Here is a 16,658-nt window from a genome sequence, read left to right as displayed (position 1 = left end):
AAAATATTTCAGAACCCCGAAATCTTTATTGAAATATAAACTGTAAAGTAATGTTATAATGTCTGTAATTGTTAATGAAAAAAATCATAATTTTATCAATGACTTTCGGTGCATCAATGCCTAAACATTCAGAAATTTACTCGAGAGGTAATAAGTGGTTAATTGAACGGGGAAATCATGACAAAAAGTAGAAGTATCACTTTATTGGTATTAATATATTAAAAAGCTGCAGTGCACAAGATGAGATGTTAAACCGTTCTTATTTATCTTTGCTTTATCTCACAATCATGGTTGAACCATAGACCTAGCACAAACCCTTGTGTGTTTCATATGTGTGTGTAAGTTGCATGACAAACCTCGGAGCTCTCTGTCAAATCTTCTTTATCTTTCCTCTTTGGAATATCGATCCCAGAGTTATGCATTGATCCCTGATCCATGAGCTGAGACTGAGAGAAGTCCTGCATCTCTCTGTCTGTCACCTGATGAACACAATAATATATAGTGATGATGATATTCACGTGAGCAAAGAAATTCATTAGGAAGGCTCCCTGTTTCTTTTTATTTTAAAGTGTTGACGAAGAAGATTTTTCTTTAATCTAGTCCAAATGAAAACAAGTTAAATTAAAAATAGTAAAATAAAATTTTACTACTGATGTGAAATCTTCAAAAACATATCATAATTATCCTTGTGACTCCTCAGCTTTCCCAAATGTTTCTCAAATTTGAATAGATAAATTACTCGTGTGTATGTGGTGTTTTGTGACAGCTTGTGAGATAAGTGTGTGTTCCTTACCTCTTTAGGGGGGAGGGGCCACGGCGGCTCGTAGGGCTCTTTGCTGAGGTGAGAATGTTCCATGTTGGAGCCTGCCGAGGTGGCAGTGCCTGTGCTCAGCTGGTGCTGGTGGGCGTGTCCAGGATGTATGCTTTTACCCACAAGGCTTTGCACTGACTTCACCATGTTCTTCAGGTCTTCCGGATAAGGTGTTGGGTAACGTTTTAGATTTATTTCCACCTACAAAAGGATAGATTACAAAATCTTTTCAGATACTTCTTGTTCAATTGTAACTTTTTTAAAAAGATTTTTTTAAGCCTATATATTTTGTACAGTTTTTTTGTAGAGTTAATTAAAACACCTCTGCTAGTTTAAATTAAAAAAATATATATTAATTTTAATTGTTACTGACAAACTGATGTAGGGTCAGTTTTATTTCAAAAGTGAAAGTGATCCATTTTCTTTCCCCATATTTCAGTGATGCACCAGCCTCCCTCTTACAGAAAATGAAGAGCCCAAAATTCATCTTTTAAATAAGATTCCCACTTTGCAAAAAAAATTAATAGAACAGAAATCCTCATTAAGGACTTAAACAAGAATCTGTCTTGCCCCAAGCTAACGATTGAAACCCACATTAACTAAAAAAAAAGGCATACACAGCTTAATATAGTCGTTTTTGTAATACTATTGACATATTTCTGAGCAAAAGGGTGTTTAAATATTAAACTGTAAAAAAAATTTCCAAATAATCATCCTGATCAGTTTTATAAAATGTTAAATCAAATAGTTAATGCAGAGTAATGTCATACACAGCTGTATTCAAACAATTTATATTATTTTTAAACCTTTTAAAAGTCACAAACACAAATATGCACCAGCATAACTTTCCTGACATTTACTCACCAATAAGCAATCATTTTTATAATAAGAGCAAGAAATGTTTATTCATGTGCTCCTCCATGGATTTGTGCACATTTAAACTTCCATCTGAACAACAATTATGAACATCCAGGCTGAAATTAGTACAATAGTCTGAGTCTGACAAGATTGACCTTTAAGATGCAGCCCAATCAAAGTGATTGTGTTTGCAGCAGCGGGACAGATAAGTCGTGATTGTGGAACAGATTCTGTATTCCTGTGACGTCAAAACGGATGCAGTCAAGCTGCTAAAAGATGAAGCCTGAAAAACAATTTCCTAATTTGACAATGACATCCTTATGCATGTTTCCCCTTGGCTGGCTGAGCTCCAGAAACCCACAGCAAGCAACATACATTTGTATTATTTAAAAAGTGAGTGACATAAACCAGTGGGATCTAAGAAAGACAGAGGGCCGACCTTGACCTTCCCAGAGTTGTCTTCCTCTTCTTTCTTGTCCTCAAAGTCAAAGGCCACAGTCATCCTCTGCTGTCTCTGCTCCTCCCACAGAGTAGGATTAAAGCTGTCACTGTCCGACTGGTAATCTGAACCCACACACAGATGGGAAAATAATAACCATGTTTTACTACTTCTAATTTGTTAACCTGTCAGTCAAAATTGTAAAACTGCCCATGACTAACAGAACATTCACCCACTTTCAGATAAAGAGAAGTGAAGACTTACCCTCATCGTGTCGCGGCTGCTGAGGAAACATGTAGTTGGTCAAAACTTTCTGTTTGGTTTCTGGATGGGCTTCTGTCTGCAGCGGGATCAGAGCCTTGGACTGCAACCAAAAACACAAATTGGTGTTAGGTTTGAGAACATTCCTTATACTCTCTGTCCCCTTGGGTTTTCCTCAGAACATAAAGCTGTTGCATAAAGCAGATATTCTTGCCTAATTTGCCCCAAAAGTAATCAGAGATTTAGAGGGAAAAAGTAAATTATTGTCAGTAAATATCTGTTGGGTAAAACTCAGCAATATTAATCAGACGCTAAAAAAAAGAAAAAAAAAATGATAGAAGTTCTGAGTGCATTCATGCATATCAAATCTTTGATTTCTATTTTGCCCACCAATGATTTTCCCTTTAATGAAAAAGTGGCGTCAGTTGATGTTGATTTGAGTCTTAACAGATGTAATGCATGAAAGAGCATGGACGAATCTGACTTTGAACTTAGAGACAGTGCATGAATGCTTAAGTAGCAATTCTTAATGGAAATGGAAGTCCACAGCACTGCCATTTCGTAAAGCGCATTTCAGTTTTAAATTTCTTCGAGAGGTTGGCTGATAAACAAGAATACATCAATGTCGACTAAGTTTAAGAGCTTGAATTAAAGCACGAAAATTGCTGATAAAAAATGTCTCAAAAATGAATTTGATGGGTGAGTTTGTTGATGTTTTTTCTTGGAAAACAGGAAGAGAAAATACCTGATTGTCAGAAAGCCACAGAGCTGCCAGGTCCTTCAGCTTAGTGAAGGTGAACGGTAGATTCTTCAACCTGAGAGGGGGACACAGAGAGATGAGAAATAAAAGTGGGATCCTTCCTCTGCCCACACACACACACACACACAGTACAGCCTGCAGAGCACGTTACCATGGCAACACACTCGCCAAATCCACGACAGCGTTGGAACGGCCATTGAGAAAATGTTGCCTGCATGAGCGTGTCGGCGTGAGTCACAGCTGGCTGTCGGCCTGCGAGTGCACTTACCTGTTGTCACTGAGGTTCAGCACACGAAGTTTGGTCATCTGTCCGATCTCATCAGGAAGAAACTCCAGCTTGTTGGACCGCAGCGACATCACCGTCACGTTCCTGCAGTTACCGATCTGCGAGACAGCAAGCAACCTTCAGATCCCATTACCTGCTTCACAGCACTGGTGTTAAATACATCAACTTCTATGAAGATGAAGTTTACTAAATAACAGCTATCAAAATACATTTGAAAGCCACGCACTGTATGAAAATAACAATCCATAAACGTACCAACCAGATAATGTATATTTTTATGGATACTTGTACTTCAAATTAAAGGCTCACAATATAATCCTAGTTTTTTTTTTAAATTTGGGCATCAAAGTTGACTTAAAAATTCCCTTTTACTTTGAATGGAAGATGGCTATGATGTAGTTTGTTTTAAAAAATGTGTTGAAGTCCTTTGCCAATGTTGAGATCAATTAAATCCAACAAACAAACCAAAGATGTCTTACTGCAAAACCACCAAAATAAAAAAAGAAATAGAGCAACCCCCAAACTTTGCTCTATTTTCATCATTCCAGCATTAGCCCGCTGCAAAAGTGCTAAAAAGAATTGCATCAGCAGAAAACAGTGTGTCAAAAAGCAAACAATGCAGAGATGTGGGTGATCTCTTTACCTCCCGAGGCAGCTCCGTGAGGAAGTTCTCATCAGCAGCAAAGGTCCTCAGGCTGTGCAGGTAACCAATGGTTGGCGGCAGCGACTCCAGCTCATTACAACTACAGTCCAACTCCTCCAGCAGAGACAGGCTGCATGATGGCAACAACACGGTGGCAGAGAAAGAAAAAGGTTCATTCGGCAGTTTGTACTGCTTCTGCTGTAATCCTGAGTTCAAAACATTATTGCTTTTTTTAAAAGTTAAAAGTCTAAAAAAGGATGAAACCACAAACTAACTTTGATCTGCAGAGCTCTGCATCAGTCAGCAGGATTATAAACCTGCTATGTGTCAACTCAAGCTGTTTAAATGTGTCCATAGAGATTGTAGTCTGGGGTTGGAGATGATTTGTTTTGTCTCTTGAAAGGTTTGGTGAAAAGATAACATTTTAAAGATAGATTGTTAAAGTCCCACTCCAACTATACTTTACTGTAAAATTCTTCCCAGTGGTCTTTTAATTAGGATTATAACATTTTTTAGCAAAAATCAAAACGCCTGTGTCGTTTTTAAAGGGTAACCAAACAGGGAAGTTGGAGGCTGACTCCACCCACGGCCAAAATCAGTCAGAGGGGTGAGTCTAGGGGGCAGAACTGTTATCATTACTGGAGCTGCAGGTCATTAAATGAGACTTCTGAAACTTGCATGGTTTGACCAATTACGAAATTCAACTTCAATGCCTCGATTCAACCTTTAGGGGGCAGTACACAGATGCTTTTTAACTATATTTTCAAAAATTAAACTATTTTATTTTAATTTGTCAAAAATGTGGCAATGACCATCAGACAGCACTTTTAAAGCCCTATGTAGAAAGGTCAAAAGCCAAAAAAAGTTGATTTAGGGTTTGGTTACCTTCTAAGACATACTTTCTGCAGAGCAGCAGGAGCTCAATAGAAACCTAGTAAACTGACATTGATATCCAAGAATTCCTTTGCTTACACTCTCTCCCACCTGCTTACAGACTGTCACAACCCAAAGCTAACAATAGCATAGCAAAAAATGGCAAGCCGTACTGTTTAGAGCCAGATGCCATCTTAGATGAGGAAAATGAAGACATTAATGGATCTATTTGTCTTCAAGTGAAGGATTTAGACTTGGAGTGGAGGAGGGAGACTTTGGCCCGTCCATCGGAGTTGCTGCATCACAAACCTGAGCTTTTTCAAACCGCAGGTTTTCATCTTCTCCAGATCCATCATAATTTGAATACAGAAAACTCAGAAACACATATTTAATCTTAAATTATTTTATATTTTTGTCCATCATGATAAAATGCTACAAGAACATCAAGAACACAATTTGTATTAGAGTGGGTCTTTAAGAAGTGGTTTTGTCACATTAAAGCTTAAGGCAATAAGTCAATTCAGATTTTATAGTGAAAGCTTTTCATTCAATGGAAAGTCATGAAAGTTTACAATACTTAATTTCTCTATTTTACTCACAAAGGCGATCTAAGCTGGACCTCATCTCCTCCACTTTCCTGTCACATGTTTACATCTCTTACAAGCCCTCTACAGGACACTCTGACCGCCCTCTGATTGCCTGCATTGGCCTGGCTTCACACTAACAGCAGGATAATGCTAATGAGACAACACCGATACATTAATGTACCGTCTCTATTAACATTGCATTAGTCTGCCATTGTTATTCCCAACAGACTGGACCATCTGGGCCACCATACGGTTTGGGAGAAGAGGAGAGAGAATAAAAGGAAGACTTTTGTGTTGCACATCAAGATGTAGGTCTACGATATAAATATTTATGATATATATTTTCTCAGACTGCTCGTCTGAGCATAATTAAATATCTTTGGAGGACTAGTGCATTCAGAAAGTGGATGCACCAAGCAGGATGGTACAGTAGAAGCTTTAAAAGAAAAAGTAAGTGTAACGCAATGATGACCTTTAGAAAAAAGAACACAATTAGTCATGATGAGGAATTTGTGTTCCACTTTATCTTACTTTTTTTTTCTAAACAAACACAAATGTGCATTTTCTTCAGTGGAGAAACAGAGAAGTAATACAGACTTGTATCTAACATGAATAAGACATCAAAGATGAGTAAGGAGTGGATCTTAAGGGACATATGAAGCTTCTACCAAACTAGAATACTGGATTTAAAAAAAAAAAGTTGGGAGAATATGCAAAATGATCAATATGAAGAAAAAAAATCTCTAAATTCAAAGATTTGTTTGACTTTTTTATCTTTTTGCAGACAGAATATACCTAGCACACAAGTGTATTTAATTTCAACTATTCTGTTACTCTTGAATGAGTTTTACATTGTCTAATTGAAAAAAAAGTATATGCATCCCTGGAGAAGTAGTAGGGTGTGCATTAGTCTGCAAGCACATTGTGATTGCGTTCATATTCACAAAGACATATTTTAAGTTTCAGTGATACGGCTTTGGCTTAGACAGGCTTAGATGGAGGGAACTGATTCGCTGTGGTGACCCCTGAAGGGAAAAGCCGAAAGGAAAAGAAGAGTGATACGGCTTTGGATTTTATAATAGCCTGAATAGTCCTTCTGCTTTTTGATTTGAGAAACAAATTCTTTAAGAAAAGATCTTAAATACGCATCTTTCTGTCCTCTGACCTTTGCAACAAACTCTGGAACACATTACAAAAAAATGTTGTTCTTTAGTAATGATTTGGGTTACATCGTTGAATGTATGCTTAAAAAATGTTCTGTCTCAGATTTCCTTTTTCTTTTCCACACTGAAAATTGTCTAAATTTCTTGAGCTCTGGTTGCGTGTGGTGATTGGATGCACTAAGGAAGGAAAAGCCCCATCTAATGCTGTCACGTTCAGCAGTGTTTGCACCTCCTCCTTTGCCCTCACCTGGTTGCCACAGCTGCATTACATTAGTCATTAGTCCTCAGGTATTTAAGTCATGGTCTTTTGGCTTTTAGTGTTGCAGAGTCTTGTGTTACCAGCTATGTTCTTTTGCATCCTCTTATAATTAAGCTTTGTTATTAAATATTTTGTCAATCTGGATTCGGGTCCTTCCTGCTCCTGGGGCCGGTTTGCCTGCCGCCTGTAACAAATGCATAAATAACACTTTGTCCAGTGACAATATGTGTATTATTGCTTGTTTCATATTTAAATTGTGTTTTTTACAATGTTAAAACATGATCTTGTTACAATTGCAGAGTAAAAAAGATAACAAATCCCATTTGTCTAATTTTATTTGAGTAGCATTTTCATTGTAGTTCATACATTATTTAAAGCTACTAGACATCAATTTGGAACTAATGTAGCACAGATGCTCTAAAGTTAAGTCCGCAACCTGTCAAACAAGAATAAAAAATGCTGAAAATAAACCAAGAATCAAACAGTTTTATATGCTGTCTGCAAACACATGGTAGTAAATGATAAAAAAAAATGTAAAAAAACTTTAATTAGCATTTCCCATATGTCCCAGCTTTTTTAGCGCAGTCTTACTTATCAGGGTTAAATCCCGGAACTTGTTCAGAAAGACTGTAAGCTTTGTAGCATTGAGATACAAATCCTGCATGAAGTTTAACTTTAAAGAAAAGAGGAATCTGCACTTTCAATGACTTATAGAATTTAAAAAAGTAGATTGGCATTCCAATGGAAACTGATGCCACAGTTTTATTTTGATGTGACTTCTTTGTTGAAATGAACTTCATAACGAAGTTTAAAATGTACAAAAAAATACAAAAACATCTTAAACTGAAAATTTCCAAAGTTTAAAATAATAAATCAAATATATGTTGTAAATGTGTTAATAACAAAATAAGTCAGTTCAATTGTACAAATTTGACTTATCTTTGTGGATTCTTTTTTTTTATGTAAGAGAGATTCTCTTTGGGTAACCAGTGTTTTACTTTTTTTTAATTATATGGGGCAGCAGGATTTTATTTTTTGTATCTGCAAAGCAGCTCAACATCTGTCTGTGTCTGAACAGGGTCCTGAAACCCAGAAGGCTAATATTACTCACCCTTGCTTGGGCTTCGGACTAACGCCATGGCAACGCAGCGAACACAACACACAGAACCCCCAATCATGAGCAGGCATGACACAACCGCTACCAGTGAACAAGGTAGAACAAAAACCCACAACACACTTTAAAAGATAAAAGAAATACTTTAAAACAAAAAGTTTAAAAGAAAAGATGTTTGGAAAGTGGTTTTGGTTTAGTTTTGCATTTTTTTCTGTCCATGTCTCACCTCCCGATGGTGTGAGGCAGTGAGGTCAGCTGGTTGTCATCAACCTTCAGCGTTGTCAGCTTCTTCAGCATTCCTGCATCAGAGGAAAATGAGCACATCTTTATGCTTTCACAGACCTGCATTGTGCAGCACTCTTCAAAGAAATATTCAGCTGCTGCAGAAATGTACCACAAACTTTAATTAAAGTGCAGCCATTTGCTGATAAATCAACCAGCTTAATAACATTTTTTGTTCTGTGTGTTCTCGTGTGCATACCTATAGAGTCTGGGAGGTGTTGCAACATGTTGGAAGAGAGCAGCAGGTCTTCTAGGGCTTCACAGCCAGAAACATCAGAATCTAACGTCTCAATGCGATTCTTGGCCAGGTCCAAGTACCGCAACTGACGAAGCTTTCCTATAGACTGCAGAGGGTGAGAAAGAAGAGGGACAGTGAACGACAGCATGACGACAAGTCTAGACGTACGAGTAGACTATATCTCACCCCTGGTATCGTCTGTAGAGAATTGTTATCCAGCCACAGCTCCTTCAGGTTGTGTATCTGCTCCAACACCTCTGGCTAACAGGCAGAAAAACAAGAATTTTAACGTAAGCACAGTTTTGCCAACAAAACCAGTAATGAGAACGGTGTAGAGCAATTTGCCCTGGTTTACAGGTTCTCACCACTTCAGAGAATTCATTGCTTCCCAGATCCAGCCTCTCCAGCTGAGTCAGTCTGTGAATGGACCTGAGAGAACAACGACCTTTATAGTGAGTCATGAAAACAACGACAGGAATATGTCATGCGAGCAGTACATTTTTGCTGTCCCTTTGACAAGAATTTGGCGTAAGAAAAAAACTAAAGGAAAACAATGACTAAATTTTGACCTAACACATTTCTACAGTGTTTCTGGAGAACCTGCCAGAGATTATCCGCTTTAATCCAGACACCTGGGATGGCATACACTCATTGGTTTCATTCAGTCTTAAAGAATTAAGTTCTAGCACACATATGGGAGCTTGTCTTACTTTGGCATGGTTTTCAAGTGGTTCTCCCTCAGCTCCAGGATCCGTAGTTTGGAGAGTCTGAAAAACAGACGGCGCATAAACCAAACTTTAATTCCCCTTCATTCCTGTGCTACAAGGAAACAGTTAAAACCAAACCAAAAATAAAATAAAAAAAAAAATATTTTTAATTATTTTTTTTCCCCCTATTTCACAAAAAACATTTTTACCCAACACTGTAATAGACCATAATAAAGATGAGTTACGTTAGAGTATTTGATCCTTATCTTGATGAATGGATGTCTATAAAGAAAGCTGTAAAAAGGTTTTACTCTAAAAGCACAGATGGAAAAATTGCTACAACCACCTGCCTAAAATTCTGTTGATCCTCCCTTTGCTGCCAAAGCATTCTGACCCATAGAGACATGGATCAAAGGTTTTGCAGTTTCAAGATGTCAGCAGCAGATCCTTGTCCTAAAAGCTGTGCAGTGAGGCGTCTACTAGTCAGACTCTTAAAATCATTGCTGTATCGTATTATTTTATTTTGTGTGTGGTGGGATGATCACCCTGAAAAATTGAGCACAGCAGTGTGGGAATGTCATTGTCAAAGTAACATATCTGTATTGATGGGTGCATCCATCAATTGCCCAAACCATCATACTGCTGCTGCCACCTTCCTGTTTCATATAACCAAGGCTTTTTTTGTTCCATTTGTCAATGGTGCATTTCTGATGTTTTCTGGTTCATGGTTGAATATTTTAGAGGGCAGACGTCAACAAAAAGACAGTCCTTGAAGGCCAGCCTCCTCCTGGTTTTCCAGAAACCCTGCCTTATGTAGTGTTGATGACCTGGATCAGGTGTGTTTGGCCAATAAGGAGCTTCAATGCCAGGTTGGTTGGAAAACATGAAGGAAACTGGCCCTCAGGATTGACACCCCTGATGTAGACCAGCTTAACTTATTTTATAGGGCGTCAGTGGCTCAGGTGGTAGAGCAGGTCGGCCAACGACTGAAGGACTGGCGGTTTGATCCCCGCTCCTCCCAGCCAACTGTTGTGTCCTTGGGCAAGGCACTTAACCCTCCTTGCCCCCAGTGTGACTCCACTGGTGTGTGAATGTGTATCAGAGGGCGCCATAGGCACGCACTGGCAGCCACGCCTCTGTCAGTCTGCCCCAGGGCAGCTATGGCTCCATCAGTGGCTTACCATCACCAAGTACGAATGGTGAGTGAATGAATAATGGATATACCAGGTGAAGAGATACGTTCTACTTACTTGTCACTGGTCATATTATTTGGTGTACTTTAATGAGTTTTAGTTGAATTAGTTGAAGATTTGTGTATAAAGTTCAGGTTTTGACAGAATGTCAGATCCATTTGCTTTTGTCAGACAATGAAAACATTCACATTTAATAACTCTTCCGTCCTTTTACCTGCCAAAGTTAGCAGGCAGATACTCCAGGAAGGCATCATTTAAGAAGAGCTGGGTCAGGTTCAGGAGCTGCGTGAAACCATCGGGGAGTCTGGAAGGGAGAGTGAGGCTCAATCAGAAACAGAAACAGACGGTCGAGACGCCAAATGAAACCCAAGAGTTTTCCTGAACAGCCTAGGCAAAATAAAAGCGGTGTTTCCCGTTAGCAGCCTCAGTAGAAACAGCTAGCAACCACTGGCTTTCGGATGAGTCATCTGCTGCATGCACACAGGCAATTCTGTCTGCAGCTTTTTTTTTGTTTGTTTTTTTTAACTTCAAGGCCACGACAGTGTAAGGCCTGATGCTGGAATGAAACAAAAATCCATGTTTTAGCCGGATCCTCCTTCTACTGTGTGTGTTTTACTAAGCAGATGTGCTTGTCGGACTGTAAATCCAGCCAACAGCTGGGCCTCTCTATGGTTGTGAACAGACTGATATGAACATGTGTTCTTATAATAGGTGTGTGAGAATAGTTTAAATGTTTTTTTTGTTAGGCGATTATAACTTTAAAATGTGTCTCAAGGTTTAGGAAATCTGTCAGATCTGTAATACGAGAGTCTTACTTGGTGATGGGGTTGACGCTGGCCTCTACCACAGACAGGCCTTTACAGCACTTGATATTGTCTGGAAACTCCTGGATACCTGTCAGTCATAAGGAGTAAGTCTGTAAGAGTGTACATTGAATCACATTTCATAATTTAAATATACATTCAATTTTTAGAATTAAAAGTTCTTTTGATGATTGAGGTCTAACAGAGACTGTTTCTGAAATCCATCATTTCATCTCACTGTTACCATTTTTACTGATGTCTAACTCCTTGAGGTTAACCAGGCTGGCGATGGTGGTGGGCAGGTTGGACAGGTCGTTATCAGGCATGCTCAGCTTCTTCAGGGCCTGGCAGTTGAAGAGTTGCTGCAGGAGAACAAATAGAGGATGTGTTTCAAACAGAAATAAAACTACAAAAAAAAGAAAGGACAAATTTTAATTTTCTGCAGCAAAGCACTACTTAAAGTTGCAAAATTGCTTCAATTAGCTTTGTTTTTCTTTGAATGTCGCACATTAAATGAAGTCCCAAGGGTAAGTGATAAGCTGCAAAGATGTATGGTTCCTAATTGGAAAAATTGCTAAAAGCACATAATAATGAAAGCACCTCCACAGGATCAAAATGATAATAATTAAAGAAAGTGCTCTTTAAAACTTCATTCTATCATTTTCAGGCATTACTACATCTTAATAAAGTTTCTTTCATGCAGGCAAGGAAATGGTCCCCCCAAGGCCCTTGTAGAAGAGTTAAAATGAACAGGTCAAAGTAAAGCTGAGCTTTTCTCAGCAGCATAGTTTATTTTGGAGAAGCTGGTGTGATTTCAGTTTTTCTGCAAAGGATAAACAAAAAATGGACTTTGTCAAATTAAGTTGATAAAAAAGCAATTTCTAATTTATTTTTTTAGAAAGCAGAGGTCAGTGAAAGGCAGAGATGGATAAGTCTTTTATTAATTGCAACTAACTACTGCAATAAACTTTCAGAGGGAGATGGGTGAAGTAATTATTAGAAAGATATGTGGGATTATTCTGTATACGCTGCAATGCATCACTGCTTCATTCAGGAATTGCAAAAGCAATATCTGACTCTGAGCAGGGTGCATCTGTTTGCATCGATAGTGGCTTCATAAATGAGCAAATTCATCATTCGCTGAACAAAAAAAATGCAACTTTGCGGCAACACCAATGGCTTGAGAGCCGTGCGTCAGAATGGCTCCTCTCCTTCTCTGCTTTGGAGATGAATCATCCTAAATTTAAAAATGCAATATTAAGCAACATTGTTTCTGTGTGTCCTAAAAACAGTGTTACCTAGAAGGTGCTACCTTTACACACCCACTACATATATATGGTTTCCTGATAGATTTTGTCTTTGACTTGGTACTCTTTGATACAAGCTTTGGAGTTTCAGATTTTCATTGAGTGCTCCAGGAATCAAACTTATTTTTTTTAACATGATTTTCGACTTTCTTTCTTTTCTGTTTTTTTCTTTTTTTTTTTTTTTTTTTGTTAAATAATTTGCAAAGGTGTCCCTAAACGAGCTAAATAAATTAAGTCATTTTCTGTTTTCTTCATTTCAAAAGGCCTATATCATGCAAAGTCAATATTTGTCAACATTTAAGTGAATTATATTGTTAATTCCTCGTGAAAAATACCCCAAACCGGTATTTTGATCCATTCACACTTCTGTGAGCAGTCCTCTAAAACCTGCTCTCTTGAGCGTGTAATGTGGTGTAGACAAGTGAGGAACAGCCCCTTCCAAGAAGAGTGCGGTGCCAACTCCGCCCCCAGGCTAACTCAAACACCCATTTTTTCTGCTTTAACTTATATGACAACTGGCAGGTGCCCAGACCAGATGCCTGAGCTACCCTTAACTGGCTCCTTTCAATGTGATGGGGGACAGCAGCTCTACTCTGAGCTCTCTCCGGATGACCAAGCTTCTCACCCTATCTCTAAGGGAGCTCCTAGCCACCCTACGGAGGAAGCTCATTTCAGCAGCTCGTATTTGGGACCTTGTTTTTTTGGTCATGACCCAGAGCTCATGACCACAGGTGAGTGGAACAAAGATCGACAGGTAAATGGAGAGCTTTGCTTTTTAACTCAGCTCTCTCTTCACCACAATGAACCGATGCATCTAAACAGATAAAAATGTTCAAATCTTATCATCAGAAATAATTATTATTTGTATAATTAAACAAATACATTTTAAAACTCATAGATACTTGGTATTACGCTCACACCTTTTCGCACTTCATTAAACTCTCTCTGCAATCATCTTTTGATCTATTGTAAAAGTGTTTCTAGAAGTCTTTTAATTATGATCATGCTGTTTTTAAGAAAATCAGAAAAATGTGTTGTTTTCTAGAACATAGTTTCTGCAGAGTGGCAGTAGTTCATTAGAAGTTTGTCTCTAGTCCGCCCCCTCTTCCCGTCACCCATTACTGAGAGATTTCTGTTTACACGCTCTCCTGCTAGTGTACAGTCCTCAAAATCCAAATCTAACCTTGCAGGTGCAACGAAAATGGCAAGCAATATTGGAGCTGCCCATTCATACAGTTTTGAGCTAAATGCCAACTTGAATGAGAAAAACGAAGACGTACATGGGGATACATCGAGATGGAGCTGTGCATTTTCTTCAAAACATATACAATATTTTTCAATTGGCAGCTTCCTTTTGATTCACAACAAAATGAATATAAAAAAATGCAATTTTAAGCTAAATTTTACTAATATAGTTCCTCCATTATTAGAAAAATGTTACAGGAACTTGTTAAAATAATCAAAAACACAATTTTCATCGAAGTGGGTCTTTGATGCTAAGACTATTTCCAAATGTAGGTTCAATTAAAATCTGCTGCTCTCAGCACAAATCATGTCAGTCCATTTCACTCATAGCCACTTCCTGACATACATGAAGGGAGTTAATCAACCCTCTTATATAAAGTGCAGTCAGTCAATAGTTCTTGACAGATGTCACAAATCTGTGTTAACACCAACGGTCAGTTAAATAAAAGTTTGGCGTGCCCCTCACCCAGCCTTATTAGACAGTTTCCATCAACGCAGGCTAAATATAGAAATCCAATTCAATATGCTTGTCATTTAAACCGGAATAGGACATCAATATGTGGGACGGCCCTCTTGCAAACAACATCTATAATTCTCCTTGAGATACAGAGAGGCGTATTGTCACATGATGAAGCCTTTCATGTTATGCAGAAGAACTGACATCCTCCATCAATTTATTCTTAACAGTGATGTCTAGAAAAGATGCTCTGAGCCAGATCGTAAAAAAACTCACAGATTCTAGAGGCTAGTGGTCGAGTGGCAGTATGTGAAGCTGTGGGTCATAAAAAAGACTCTCCCACTCAGTGATAGGGGTTGGAATGGCTTTTACCACAATGTGGACACATAATCCGTAATATAAAATAACTATTTTGATTAAACTGAGCTATGCTTGTGTGTTATGCTATAAAAGTTGTTGTTATGACATCTAATGTATTCAGTTTTCAAACACAATGCTACCTTGGGAAGTTCCTCGATCTGGTTGGCATCCAGGTAGAGCTCCTCCAGCGTTCTCTCAAAGCTGAAGATTTCCTTGGGCACCTGCTGAAGGCTGCAGTGGGAATAGTCCAACACTGAGATCACCTCCTCCTCACCACGGAAACAGCGACACGGCACCAGCCGGCCAATCAGCTTCCGCTTAGTGGTCATTTCCAGACACTGAACTGTGAGGGGAAAAAAAAAATAAAAAAAAAAAGAAAAGAAAAGAGAGAAGGAATTTTTGAGTCATCACTGAAGGTTGGCACTTGTGCACATCACATTGCTTCTTCGTGTCATGGGGATTTCAGCTGATCCATGACAAACAAATATAGAATTTGATGAGTGACACTTTCCCAAAACCTAAAAAATACGAATCTTAAAATGGGGAATCTTAAAATAGTCGTTTTCACATGACTATCCATAAAAACCACCCTTATATTTGGAATCAGCTCATCAGCAGAGGCATCATCTATGGACCGTCACAGAGCGGTGACTCTGTAACTTGTACATATTGAGCTGGGATTTGCTCTGGTCCTTTACAGCCTTGTGGATGATGAGCAATAACAGAGGAAGAAGTGTTGTGTCTCCACACCCTGCAGTTTTAAAGGCCTGCTGCTTCTTCATCTGTACAAGACTGTACACCGTGCCAAAGTGTGTCAAGTGTTTCAGCTGCGAGATCTTAAGTGATTACACTGTTGGCGCAAAACCCTAGTGTCATAAATGTCAAACTTGTAATTATTTTTTTTTTTTTTTGAAGCCAAGGAAATTATGAATCTACAACACACTATTTAGTCTTAGACTGCACAACTTTTCTTATAATTAAATGCATTTTCACAAGTTGGAGTAAGGTGGGAAGTTTGTCAACATAACAAGAAAATGTTTAGTCACAAATTTAAATGCTTAAACTCTAATTGAAAGAAAAAGACATAAGATCAAAAATCCCTTCTTATAATAAAAGTTTTTAACTGGTTCAAAAGCACTAAAACACTAAAAAGGATTTATATTTTCAGAACAAAACATCTTGAAATGATCTATATTCAACAAGTTTTCCTTATTTCTAAGCACAAATATGCCACAAACCCTTGAACTATAATACTAGGCAGCAGTGGATACAGTTTGTTATTTTACAAAATTATTTGAGAGTCAGGATTTTAATCAAAGTAGTTTTTTTTTTAATTCTGTGGTATTTACCTGGCTGAAATGTTGCAGATTTATCTAGAGCTTAAATGTAATACATCTGTGTTTGTGGCAGATAGTTTTTTTTATTTGTATTGAACTGGATTCAGAAAAAAAGGAAAAAAAATGCTTTATTTAAATTAGTCATACTGGGGTTTTTAGCACATAACCACACATTTTTCTCTGTAAAAAACACTAAAAAAAAGAAAGCAGCTGCTTTCACAGTTTGCATTTTTTTAAAGTAGTGGAACATAAGTTTACATGTAAAAAATAAAATGATGTGTTTCTGTGCATTATGAAAATGAAGGGTCCCCCTTTTGAACATAAGGCCAATTAAAAAGACAGCCTTTGTAGAACGTGAAGTTAACTTGTGGTCAGATGTATCAGAAGAACCATTTTTAATGCAGGTGAGACACAAAAAAGCAAAAAGAATAAGGCAGTGACACATAATCTATTTTAACAAAACACTGTTTGCTTTGGATGTAAATGAAAAATGACATTAAACCTCTTACTGGATTTTTATTTTGTATATTTCCATTTTATTTGGGGTGATATTTACCCTCCAAAAGTTGTTCAGGATTGGAGGTGCCTTGACACTTTGACACAATCCTCATGTTTCTAATGCACTTCATCTGCTTGTGCTGAAGTCACACTGTAGTCGTTCCATCATCACTTAAC

General features: G+C 38.0%; 1 protein-coding gene across 13 annotated transcripts in view; it reads right to left on the bottom strand.

Moving 5' to 3' along the window:
• lrrc7 (leucine rich repeat containing 7) overlaps positions 1-16,658 on the bottom strand; it is a 118,057-nt gene that overhangs the window by 22,975 nt on the left and 78,424 nt on the right. For 9 of the 13 annotated variants that reach the window (XM_024278406.2, XM_024278407.2, XM_024278408.2 and 6 more), the window contains 17 exons: positions 14,787-14,989; positions 11,522-11,639; positions 11,290-11,368; positions 10,689-10,778; positions 9,285-9,341; positions 8,940-9,003; positions 8,761-8,835; positions 8,536-8,680; positions 8,281-8,353; positions 8,052-8,069; positions 4,059-4,188; positions 3,398-3,513; positions 3,115-3,184; positions 2,373-2,472; positions 2,109-2,233; positions 794-1,012; positions 357-479 (listed from right to left, as the gene is read on the bottom strand). In XM_024278406.2, coding sequence (XP_024134174.1) covers positions 357-479; positions 794-1,012; positions 2,109-2,233; positions 2,373-2,472; positions 3,115-3,184; positions 3,398-3,513; positions 4,059-4,188; positions 8,052-8,069; positions 8,281-8,353; positions 8,536-8,680; positions 8,761-8,835; positions 8,940-9,003; positions 9,285-9,341; positions 10,689-10,778; positions 11,290-11,368; positions 11,522-11,639; positions 14,787-14,975 — 1,791 coding nt within the window. In that variant the 5' untranslated portion in view covers positions 14,976-14,989. The remainder of the gene's footprint in view (positions 1-356; positions 480-793; positions 1,013-2,108; positions 2,234-2,372; positions 2,473-3,114; positions 3,185-3,397; positions 3,514-4,058; positions 4,189-8,051; positions 8,070-8,280; positions 8,354-8,535; positions 8,681-8,760; positions 8,836-8,939; positions 9,004-9,284; positions 9,342-10,688; positions 10,779-11,289; positions 11,369-11,521; positions 11,640-14,786; positions 14,990-16,658) is intronic. The other 4 variants (XM_024278404.2, XM_024278414.2, XM_024278403.2 and 1 more) reach the window with 3 other exon arrangements.

This window comes from Oryzias melastigma, linkage group LG4 (assembly GCF_002922805.2).
Source record: "Oryzias melastigma strain HK-1 linkage group LG4, ASM292280v2, whole genome shotgun sequence".
In the NCBI taxonomy this organism is placed as follows: domain Eukaryota; kingdom Metazoa; phylum Chordata; class Actinopteri; order Beloniformes; family Adrianichthyidae; genus Oryzias; species Oryzias melastigma.
This window is presented reverse-complemented; position numbering and strand designations above follow the sequence as displayed.